The sequence below is a fragment of the Rhopalosiphum maidis genome, chromosome 2 (assembly GCF_003676215.2).
Source record: "Rhopalosiphum maidis isolate BTI-1 chromosome 2, ASM367621v3, whole genome shotgun sequence".
NCBI classification, from domain to species: Eukaryota; Metazoa; Arthropoda; class Insecta; order Hemiptera; family Aphididae; genus Rhopalosiphum; species Rhopalosiphum maidis.
This window is the reverse complement of record NC_040878.1, coordinates 72,151,398-72,165,082: the sequence shown is the minus strand read 5'-3', so window position 1 is coordinate 72,165,082 and position 13,685 is coordinate 72,151,398. Positions and strand designations below refer to the sequence as shown.

The following is a 13,685-nucleotide window of genomic DNA, read 5'->3' as shown; positions in this document are numbered from 1 at the left end:
GGTAATACAATTAGGTATACACATTACAATCATTAATAGTGTACCTATATAGGCTATGATATATAGTAGTTACATTTCGTAAATCGTCATTAGAGTAATTATTATTGTGTACACATTATCTTTACATATCCATCTATATTAGGTTTATTTTATAGAGATAGATAGTTAATAATATACACGTGCCAAAGACCGTTTTCAGAGATGACGAAGACTTCGCTATCGGTGTGTATATATTATATTATATACACGGCTGTGGCTGTGTGGTACTTAGATAATAACATTATGATATTATCGTAATATGCAGAACGCGCATGTGTATTTTGATGGGTAGGTAGTGGTAGTCGGGCGCGGAAGGGGGCGACGGAAGCAGGCGAAGGGTTCGGCCGCCAGAAAGCCAGTCCTCCCCACACTCACCGCATCCACACCGAACCAACCACCCCGGAACGGAAACGAGGGGAGCGAAGGACGAGAGGCGACGTGCCGCCGTCACTCACCCAATGGCGCAGGTCTAGCGGCGGATTGGGGGGCGTGGCCTGCGGGCAGTCCGTCGCGTACACGCCCGTTCGGCGAACTACAGGACCCGCGGCACAGCCGTCTTCCGCAGGACAACGTCGCCGTGTCGGCCAGTCGATCGCGCGCAACACGTCCGGTTGACGACCGATCCCAATGCACACACGTCCACATGTATACGCGCAGATGTAATGTTATAATAATATTGTGACGCGATACCGTAATATTATATATTATATTCCGTCAGCACATCGCCCCGGTAATCGCGGTCCGCTCCGCGCTCGTGTGTGTGTCTGTGTATATGTGTGTGGAACGATGACGACGATATTATAAGGCCGTCGTCGTAATATAATAAAGTGCATAAACCTCATTAATTGTTTCCGTTCGGAGCACACAGCTCGGAAAACGGATTTTTCGCATCGGTCCGCGACAAACTGCTATTAACGGTGTTAACCGCGGTGTGGACGGCGTCCCGGAGCGCGATCGGACTTGGTTTATCTTTTCTAATATTGTACACACATAGGCCTATACCGACGGGGGTACTATGATGATGTTGCAGAACCCGCTGTTCCAGGAGTACAACACCGCTCTGTCGCAGTTGCTCGAACTGCACCAACAGCAACACCGGTACCACCATCACCAGCAGCACCAGCACCAACAACATCACATCACCAGCAGACAGCTGCAGCTGCACCGCGCGGCCGGCAACGGATCGTCCGCCGCAGCAGCCGTCGCCGCCACGGCCGCCGGAGTGTTCCAGAGTTACGCGGGTGGCGCGAGGACGGCCAGCCGGGACAGCGCCGAGTCGGACGGGCTGAGCTCTTCGTCGCCCAGACCCTCCAAGCCGTTCACCATCGACGCGATACTCGGACTTCAAGCGGGCGCCGTGGGCCAGTCCGCCGCGGCGACCGCGATCGACCCGTCGAACGCGGGCCCGGTCACCGCGCTCGATTTTTCCACCGGTTCGGCGGCGGCTCACGGCAAAAAACTCCGTGAAGGTAATACTAATTAATATTATACGTCTTTATTGTATCCACACTATATATTATATATATATATATATATTGTTTTGTAACGAATTATTAGTTCGGCTATAGGTGTTATTGATATCCCTATATAGGTATACAAAAGGAGAACAGCCGTTTTTTATAATCCAATTTTATGACGACACTATTTGACTTTTTCAAATTTTTTTCACAGAGATGTTCCGAATCCTCGTCTGATTGTCACTTGATTTTCCATTTTTTTTTTATCTGTGGGGAGGGGTGGGGTGGGTTGCATTTAAAAGTTCCTGGTTTTTCAGCGTGTTATTTAAATAATCTAACGATTTCTTTTTCATAAGGGTATACCACTGTATCAAACGATAACGAATAAATCACTCTAATTATTTTTAATTTAATTTTATTTGTCATTTCAGTTATAAACATCATGAATCAAGTTAAATTATAAAAAATATTATATATTACGTTGCTAGACTTTAAAAAGTTTAATTATAATAAAAAAACCAATTTATATACGAATCGACTATTTAACACACGAGCGAAGGCCGGTTATTCAGTTATTATAGTTACTTATAATTATTTACTGTAATATTATACATAATATACCTATATATTATTTGTAGACTCGAAAGCTGAAGGAGTTTCGTGTTTTATATTTAATATCCTCTCGATTAAAACTAAAAATCTATATTTCGAACAGCTTAAAAAACAAAAATATATATATTATTCATATTTTGTCAAATTCAGGAAGAAGTAGGTATTCGTAACTAGGCATTTTTTTAAAAAAAAAAATTTATCTTTTTATTTTGAGACTTAAATATTTTATAATAAAACCTTTACAAGTACTGAATTTATATTTTTATTAATACTATTTAGGTACCGATAATATTTTCCAGTTCAATAATTTACATTGCTTACACGTTAGATGTTTAATATATTAATTTAAACAATTTTAAATATACTAATAAACTAACGATACAAAATTGTTAGTTAATAATAATTGGTCCATACTTTAGAGTTGTTATGCGTATTTTGTATATTTCAGCTTCTATAACTTATGATATTTAAACTTAAGTATTATCATATAGATCGTTACATGCCAGATCCAAACGAAAACCTTCAACTCATCATATCACAGAGTGACACACTATCTAAACATTCTAAACTGTGTTTATTAAATGAAAAACTCTTTTGTTTTAGTTTTATTGTCTCTATATAGACTCACCCTAAATATATCTATAAATATTAATGTGAATTATATTTTATATATTAATATAACACACTGCAATTATTTAAGACAACAAGTAACTATATAATTTTATAATGATATTTTTTTAAATGTTCGACTAGTTGTTTATGCAATTTGTCAACGCATGATTACACACTAAGTAGGAAAAATCTAAATAATATTTACTCTTTTCATTGTATAGTATATAAATTCTTTCAACAGTTACACGCTCTATTGTAACAACAATATTAGAAAATGAAGTAACATTAATTTAAATAAAATACACGTTTTAATACGATACCGAAATATTTTGCACACAACGTAATTATAACATTGAATCAGTAAAAATGTAGTATCCTTTGATCTTGATTAATTCAACACCAATCGCTTTTATTGGTCGAAATAATTATTTGTGTACATAAAACTTACGTGACGTACATGTTGCGTACGCAATATTATAATATATAAATAATACAATTATTCCATGCATGAAAATGTTGGCTAATGAAATATTATTGTGTACAAATTTTGATATAACACATAAATATAAATTACACTAGTTTTTTATGTTATAAAATATCTTAAGCATAGAAGATGAGTCCTTCTTTGTATTATTTTCCGTCAATTTCTACTAGAATTACGGTATTTATATTATTAAAATTTATATAGGTACGCATTAAAAAGGTTTTTTTACACTCAGCCATATGGTTGCAAAACTTATAGTTATTTGCGTTACGTTACAATACGTTAATATATTATATTAAGTTGCTTTGTATTATAATTAATATTAAATCTTCTAATATTTAAATCTTAACAAAGATATTTTAAAAATAACTTTTTACTAATTATATATTAATTGGATATTATAACTGTTTTTGCGACTATGATATGTACAAAACAGGTAAGCATTATGATATTCGCAATGATTGATTATATGTAATAATGTAAATGAAAATAGCTGCTATATGAATATTTTTATAATTATAAATATATGCAGAGATATTTAATTGACAATGACAATGAATCGGGAAACTGTTACTACATAGTACAATATAATACATCATTTATATTATAGATTATTTATTTATAAACAGTAACTAAGTACACAATTTATTAAATTAAAATTGTATAAGTTTTTTCAGCCAACTCATTAATTATAACTAAAATAATTATACCTATAATACGAGCAAACTACGATTTTATCGTTAAATATAGTTTATTGATATACACAATTAAGTTAACTATTAACTGTTGCGAGACTACGTCCAGCTAGTAATTTTGTATATATCTACTAGTCATATATATTCCGTTAATCATTATTTATATTTTATGTGAATTTTACAAAATCAGTTATAAGTAAATACCTACATATAATTATATTTTACTTGATATGAATCGCATATTAGCTCTTATATATTTATGTGGATATTTTTTATTATCATAATATTCCAACTATAATCAGCTAATATTGTTTAATAAATTATAAACAACTATAATACCAGCATAATTTACATAAAAATATCGTTTAACATCAATAAACTTTGTACAGTAGTCAGTCGCAATAAATTTTAATAACAACACGACGTTGAGTGAAATGTTTCGTGATACATACATTTTATTGACTAGATTCATCATTATAATACGAAACTATTCGTAATTTAACATACGAAAACGTTAAACGCTCTTAAGAATATTGCTAAGTTCTAACTAATATAATATAATATATATATAGGTACACAATTACATACTATTATTTGAAATATTTATTAAGATAATCCTTCGTTTCAATATAACTTTTATATCAAAACTTAATACTAATAATTTTTTAACGTACTCACAGGTATCGATTAAAAATCTATATAAATTATAAATGTATGCTTAATTTATATAGTATTATAACTGTATAAAATAATAGAATAATACAATTTAAAACTTATGAAATCAACTTTAACTTTTAACTGAGTATAAACTATGTCATTTCCACTATAAACTCTTTTCCGGTTGCATTAATATTACATGACATAATTGGTAAAGAACGTTAAAACTTAAAATGTATGACTATTTTTAAACATTTTTGTACTCGAGGCTAGGTTGGGTTTTTCCGATTTTTTTAAATAAATAATATTATATATTATTATTTACATTTACAATAAAAACAAATTAACATGAATAAAAAAAGAAATAGGCACCTCTTTTGTTAATAGGCTAATTATAATATATGCCAGTATTCTATATTTCACTGCACAACGAGTATCAAAACTAAAAAAAATATGACTAATATATAAATATGATAATATCATTACTTAAGTCATTTACATTTACAATATTCAAGTTGTAAAATTATTTTTAATTGTCCATTCTAGTTATAACATAGATAATATATTATGTACTTAATTTTAAACTATGCTTCTGTAGCTTATTATAATATAGGTACCTACTTTATAATGTTTTTTAATATTATGGTAAGTATACTTCGTTATAGGCGTGTAATATATTTTTATCGCATTGCGTTGGTCTACTTAAAACTCATTCGTCATTCAATCTCTTATTTATTATTTACCCCTTCGAAATATAATGAAAGAGGGAAAAGATAAACCTATCAATGTAGATTAAATTAATAACATAAAACGGTATTACCTATATAATATGTGTACAAAACGATTTATATTAAAATATTTATACTAGAATCTTTTTAATTAAAAGATTCCTTGACATTAAGAAATCTAAATTTAGGTACATAGATTTGCAATTTTTAACATTTATATGTATATCAGAATACTAGTAGAATACAACATATTTTCTGGTGAATTATTAGTTAAACAGTTTAAACGTTTTTTTCTAAAAGGCTAATCAAATTATTTGTTATTTAACTTATAATACATTTATTATGTATACGATTTATTTAATTAGAAATAGAATCATAACATATATTATTATGATATTATATAATATAAAAACAATAAGGAATAAGAAAAACATTTTTTTTTTTTTTTTTTTAATAACATCGGATGAAAATTCTATTCATTATAATAAACTCCTCATTAAGTTTATTATGAGTGAATTTATTACATAGTGTAGGTTTAAAAAAATTATTTAACATTTATTATAATATTTAATTTCAATGTATATTTAAAATTCAGTTAATATAAAATAATAACAGTTTATTCTTAGTTTTTATACAACAAATTTCCAAAATATTTGAAACAAAAAACATTAATTTCATTTATTTAAAATAATATTTAGAGATAATTTAATTAAAATATACATATACTATGATTTTATTAATTTGATCAGTTATTAATCTCCCAACTATTTAATTTCTTATACATTATTAAATAATTCTAACAGCGAATAATTTACCACTCTACCAGAGGAGAATAGCCGGGAAATTTTAGGAAAAGTTGATTTTTATGTCCAGTGGTTCTAGAACAGTGAAAAAAGGCTAAATTTCTACCGAAAATATTTTTAAGAAAATTAAGAATACAATAAATGGTTAAAAAAAGATATTATAATAAAGTGTATTATATTTCTCTAGTCAAAATAAAAGTTAATGCAAAGACAATTTCAATAAAAAAAAAATACTGCAATGCACAATTCACACAATTTTTAAGTATAATTATTTACACGGAGATGCATTATTTTAGATAAAATAATAATGGTATGATAAATAATTAATTATTAAATTAAAAAAGTGGAGGGATACACATTCTTCTTTCCTCTACTACCATTGTTTATTATATTAAGTCGGTTATAGAATATGTTTTTGCATAGATTAAAATATTAGTACTTACAAATTATATAATTTTTGATATATTATAAATACATATTTTTTTATTAGTCAAAACCTGAATATATATTTAGAATGTATGACCAGGATTTCGAAATAAGAATGAAGGAAGAAATCGTTGACGTACCAGAAGATACTAATATTTATAACATAAATTACTATAGCTCTAGAAAAGTAATAATTATCAATCTTAATGATGTCGTTGATTTTATTAGTTAATACTCACCAATAGCCATTATAGATTAGTTTGCCATACATACATTCGCCATCAAATAATACAGTTATTTAATACGTTAAGAATTCATAAGTACCTTTTTATAGGAAGTATTTAAAGTTTTTTTCTTTTGAAAAACTAACATTTTGCTTTCTTTCTTTTCTTTGAACTATGTATTTGATATTTATATAATATGCAGTATTAGAATAGATATTTCAGATATTTGCGTAGGTATTTATTTAATATTCGTATATATAGTTACTACAACTCATGGTTTTATTTAATAAAAATTACTCTAACCTATTTCTAAATATTTTAACCTTTATTATAATGCTATTATCAATTATGGTAGTTATGAGAAAACATTTTACTAACATACTTACTCTATTTGCGGTATTCAGTTCTCCATTAAACGGCTTTACCCCACAAAGTAGGTAGGTAAGTACTAAAGCTAACTACATCACCTCAAAGTGGGCAAAGTGAACACGTTACTTTGATATTGTTTTTTCAATTTTTATCAAATATCTTTACTATCTATAACATAGTGTAATCTAGCTTAATTAAATGCCTATATAGTTTGTATATTAAAATCTGCCTTATTAAAATAGACCAGTTAATTAATTATCATTAATCAGTTTATTAAAATATCCGTGTACATCATACGACATTCCGATCACCGTTGGTAATAATTCCTCAATTTAAATTTCAATGTGTACTTCTATAATTATATTGGGTATCTGAAATTTAATCGTTTACATTCCTCCAAAACTCAATGACGCTATAATATTAATTGTATGGTGTTAAGCTCTTCGAATGGGTAAATCTGAAATGATGACTCAAAATACCGCGTCTCCATTCCAAAGGACACCACAAAATGTTCACAAATTCCTCTCGACCAAATACCATTAACTACTCGGTTACAGGATGACAACCTACCCATAATCATCTTAATTCATGGTACATCATTATAAATTTACGTTATTACTTATTAGCATTAAACAACATGCATTGCTAAATATTTGAGCATATTATAGAAATAATATTATTATATCAGATGATATATTAAAGTTTGTGTATATTCCTATAATATATAAAATTTCAAAATAATATTTTAATAAATTTAATTAAATAAGCTACTTCTAATGAAATAAAACGTGAGTTTAAAACGCTTTTAATTAATGATAAAAGTTTAAAGTTTAAATAAATATTTTAATTTAAAGAATATGTAAAAAATAACTATTATTCTCTGTAAATAATACATTTAATTTTACCAGGTACCGGGTTTTTATTCCGTGATACTCATTCACAAATTAAATTAATTGTTAATAAATATAGATAATGCAATATATAATATAAGAAATGTATTGCATATATTTATTTTAATGATGCAATTAAATTATAGTACAGAATGACAATTTGATAAATATTTTAATTGAATATCTCTGTTTATTATTTATAAATATTAGATTAATTTTAAAATAAAATATTTTAATTTAAAATACAAATTACTTTTTAACTTTCTGAGTACATTTTTTCATGTTTTAATTAATATGATTTATTTTTGCGGTTTAAAATTTCTATTTATATTGTAATCAATTATAGTTGATAAAGTCGGGGACAACAAAAGCCAGACGAGCAAAGCGAATCGAGTACGGTGGAAAGGGATTACACGCCCTTGTTGAAAAACTATCCTTGTTGGTTGTTGACAAAGGCACCTGTTTGTCAAATTTTGTGGGGTGATTTATTTAATATTGTATCCTTAGTGTTTACGATATTTATGAAAGTTATTGTTTAGAACGATTTTGTTGTACACAATCCTAAGTATGAGTTCGTCGTGTGATGACGTGGTATATTATGTGACTAATAAAACGACTACATATTTTCATAAAAATATTGAAATTTTAACGCTTAATTAGCTAAAAAAATCCATTAACGTACCTCGATGTGGTTATCATACATTTTATGTACTTAGGTATATTTAATCGATTATAAACCATCACGAGTGTTTATGCGAATATTCAATTAATAAAATATGCAATCCTGTCATTAGGTTTCACTCAAAAGTTCATATTATTTTTTCCGATATCGCACTTATGCAATACAATATACGCACCTAGTATAGGTATTTAGTATAATATTGTAATATTATGTATATAATGTACATCCTATAATATGTATTGTGTAGTACCTGTAATTGTACACAGATTATTGTATTATAATTATGTGCGATATATTTTTATGGTTTGATGATATTATACACAACGATTTAATCCTTTATGAAAATTATCACAATACACGCAATATATATTATTATTATTATGAAATTTTATATGAAGCGTGTATTTACCGCCCGTGTGTTAACAGTTGCTATATCTTTGATGTGAATTTTCTCATAAATGGTTTTGATGGATAATCTCATCGTTACACAGTACACATTTGTATATATATATATACATACATAATACATATACATTGTGTATATTATTAATACATATCATGTATGTACATTTTAAGCGCGTAAAAGTTTACCACACGTGTTATTATAATAATATTGTAAGCAACTTTTCGACGTGTTGAGTGCAAAGAATATATACGCCTGCAGGAATCTGCGTCGCATACATGCATACACACGTACGCACACAGAGATCTCGTTTTTACCTCATCACCCTGCCACGGCCCGTCGCCGGTCCATTGTACACCGTCCTCCACGCGCGGGCTTAGTCGTATCTCATATTATTATTATGCGGTCGTAAACTTAAAGGACAAAGTCAAAGGGCGGTCGGGTGGCGGCGGGGAGGGGGGGGGAGTCGAGTGCCGTTGGTGGGCATCGGGGCGGCGGCAAAGTTGTTAATTACTCTTGACGTCCCGCGTGTATATATAAACATTATACAGTATATATACACACAAACGGCGCGGCGGCGGCGGCAACAACAACAACAATAATGGAGCTGCCTCGGCGTCCCGGGTTATTATAATGATGTCGTAATAATTTCGTATATAATAATTATAATATAATATCCGACGTGCCCCGAGTCTTCGCCGAAAATCTGCGTGCTAAACCACATAGCGCAATGGTACTACGGTCGAGCGCGTCCTTATGAAATATTATAATAGGTATGTTCATCATTGAATACATAATAATTTACACGACAGGGTCGTAATGTTATGTTAGGTTTTTTTGTGACAATCGCATCACAGTTGTAGCTAGTGTCGTAATTAGGGGGGGGAGCATCCTCCAGGGATTGATGATTTAGCAAACACAAACAGAAACATAGATTTCATTTTATAATTTGACTATATTTATACATAAAATATACAAATATATAATGTAATTAACTTTTCACCCCTACTGCCCTTCAAAACATATAAGTTGTAAATAAGTCATTGGTTGTAGTAAATCTTCAGTTCTCGCGTGTATTGTAGGTTGGTTTAATTTTTACGACCACGAATTATAAATCATTAATATCTATATTTATCTACACACACTATAATTATAATTTCAAATCCTTCTAAGATGCCATAAATGCATAGATATTTTTTTTAGCTTTTAGCGCGTGAACTTCGGAAAATTGATTATGACAAAATCGGGGAATTATTAAATTGTTTCGAATATTGTCTGAGTGGTGTGGGTGCCTTAAATATCATAATATTGCGTAGTAGCAGTGGGGCGGCGAATAGCGATGACTTTAAATCGACCGACGATTATGTTTCCAGTCGGTTGAACGAGTGGCAAATTCTAAAAAAAAAAAACACAACCCATAAAGCTTATGATATATATATTAATTACGATGCGTTTTGTATTGGTTTCTCAGAGGGTGCATCGTTTTTATTTAGACAAAAGTATAATATTATACATGTCTAAACCCACGTACGCTCCCTGCAATTTAACAACAACAATTCCACGGATAGTTTGCTCACCCTTTTTTGTCAAAGGGTTCACTCAGTGCCCTTTGCAACTTTTTCATAATATGTGTATATGCGTATTACATATTTTTTAATACGTTCCCTATCAACCATAAATCACCAGAGGAGGACCGGTTATTATGCACATACACACAGACACACACACACACACACACACACACACATACATAATATATATGGATATGGTTGCGGTTTTATAATTTTTTTTTTTTCATTCAGCAAGTGTGAATTTATTTATTTGTGGCCGAGTTCAGTATGGTTTTGGCAGGACAAATTATTGTTCTAATTATTATAATACATATGTATGTTATTAATGCTTCAGTGATTCGACGTTGAAGAGCAAATTTATTGAATGTTACGAGTGTCAGTGGATTGACGTCATGCTAATTCGATTGTTTGATTACAATAATAGTTGTATAATTACATCGAGAGGGAGGGAGCCAGTTGTAATAATAATAAAGATCATTGTTATAAGTTGGACACGAAATGTTCGCAAAATAAAAACCACGTGCCGTGAATTATGTATATCTATAATATTATATAGATGAGTGGATACAGTATTGATAACCGTAATATTGCTGTTGTATAATAGGCGGTCAATTCATAATGAAATACAATATTATTATATCATACTTTCAGATGTATATATATTTTTATTTTGTAATCTATTACTAAAAATAACGGTTTGGTTTTGCTTTTAGTTTATTTATAATATTGCATGCTCAATTTCTTGAAACATCCGTTTTATATAGTTTATTAATTCCCTATTGTCAATTTAACATAAAACGATTGTTTTATAAAAATAACATAGGTACATAAAGTTAAACCGATGTCTTGAAATTGAAATTTTAGAGTTAGTATATATAATAATAATATGTAATTAACATGCTTTACACATGACTCACATTATTGTGCTTAGTCAAAACTATACGAGTATGTGATTAAGAACTGTACATAATTAATTAATGTGTTTAATACAAAATCAATTAATTAACATATTTAACTAAATCTATATTGCATGCAATACCGCATATTTATCAAATTTAAATATTCGATTATTTTTGAAGTTTTTTTAACAAAAATATTATATTAAATACAATTATAAAAAAATTTAAAAATCTAAGTAATTCAAATTTTATTAACTTAATCATAAATCGTGAAAACATTAAATTTCACAGTAAACATTTCAAAATATAGTTAAGTCTTTATGAACAAAATCTTTGTAGATAAGTATTTAGACTAAACATTATCCAAGTTATTTGAATATTATAAGCTTAAACATAATCACTTGTAACATTTTAAAATATACAATTCATTGGTTAAAATGTTTAATATTATTATTTCATTCAGAATAATATGTTATAACCTATAAGGTTTATGAAAATCAGCACACACTATAAGATCGATATAAATGTGATTACTGATTATGAATTCATATTATTGTGATACTTCAAATGGTTGTTTCAAAAACACTATTATTTACTTTTCAAATCTTGCTTCACAACGTTAGCATAGTTGTCTGATATTATTGTAAAATTAACTTTGATGGTATTTTTAAGAAACTGATCTTAAACATAAATATTTAACATAAAATAAATGATTTAAAACTATATATTCCTATTGAATTTTTCTTTGAATCTACGAGTTATATTTTACCATAGTTGTAAATCATAATTAAATTAAAATTATGATATTACAAAATATTATATCTCTATGTATTCGACTAAAAGGTTGATTTTTTTTTTTTAGACAAAATTGAAGGTTCCAGTAAAAAACATGGTTGTTCTGGAAAATCTAAAAGAGTACGAACAATATTCACTCCAGAACAATTAGAGAGGTTAGAGATGGAATTCGAACGTCAACAATACATGGTGGGTCCAGAAAGATTATATTTGGCTCACACTTTACAGCTAACGGAAGCACAAGTAAGTACGAGACTAAAAATGTTGACTAAATATCCAACGTTGATATTATTGTCTAAGTACGATAATATATTTGCAGTAATAAAAATTAAATTCTTTATTAAGCATTGTTGGGTCATAATGTCATAAACTTTAAAATGTATTCATTTAATGCCAATTTTTCGGCATATATTTTAATATATATTTTTTTTAGAACAAATTATATGATAATAATCTATTTGATTTAGGTTAAAGTTTGGTTTCAAAATCGTAGAATAAAATGGAGAAAACAACACCTAGAAATACAGCAACAGAGGTTGGCTAATATACATCAACGGAGTACGCAGGGAATGGTTCAAGAGTGTGAAGAAGATGAAGATTCAGAAACAGAAGCAAATAATTGTTCATATTACTCATAAAAATTGTAAGGAAAATAATATGTAGTTTTTCATAATTTGTGTTTGATATTGAAATGTAGCAAATCCATCCATTGTAATTTTAAGAAATACGTGAAAACTATTATAATATTATTAAATCGCATTTCTCGAAAAAAAAAAATCGTTATACCATAATATCAGACAAATTGAAAAATGAGAAACTTTTTTTTTCGTGAGAACTTTTCCTGTTATTTGTATTTTTACAAGGCATTAATTTTAATATGCTTAAATAACTGTAATATTATACAAAATTACTGAGAATCATAAAAATTGCTTTATAACTAAAACTAATAAAGATCTAACAGAATTTTGATGATAGCTTTAAACTCTACAAATTGATGAAAATCTATATACACTTAAACTGGTGTGTTTAATACTGCAAGATCGTTAATAATTAGCATTTTAGAATATAATATATAGGTTAGATGTTCCATTATTATTATTTATTAAATATTACCTATGTTGATGAAATGTAAATATATATTCTATAATGTTGTAAATAAATAACAAAACGTGTTTAATAAATATTATTAAAAATAATAATGGTGTGATTTTTTTTTTGATTTTAATTTACGTTATTGAAAATCAATAATACAGTTTAAATTTAAACATTTGTAATACAGTTTCTTATATGTTTTAAAAAACTATTTCAGCATCCTTAAGTCAAATATGATGAACAGTTT

General features: G+C 28.6%; 1 protein-coding gene across 1 annotated transcript; it reads left to right on the top strand.

Moving 5' to 3' along the window:
- The first annotated feature begins 628 nt into the window (after window positions 1-628).
- Window positions 629-13,182, top strand: LOC113554108 (homeobox protein engrailed-like ceh-16). The gene is made up of 3 exons (XM_026957800.1): window positions 629-1,508; window positions 12,414-12,589; window positions 12,814-13,182. Exons 1-3 carry the CDS (start codon window positions 1,055-1,057, stop codon window positions 12,982-12,984), a joined length of 801 nt encoding a protein of 266 aa, XP_026813601.1. The 5' UTR covers window positions 629-1,054; the 3' UTR covers window positions 12,985-13,182.
- Window positions 13,183-13,685: the final 503 nt, after the last annotated feature.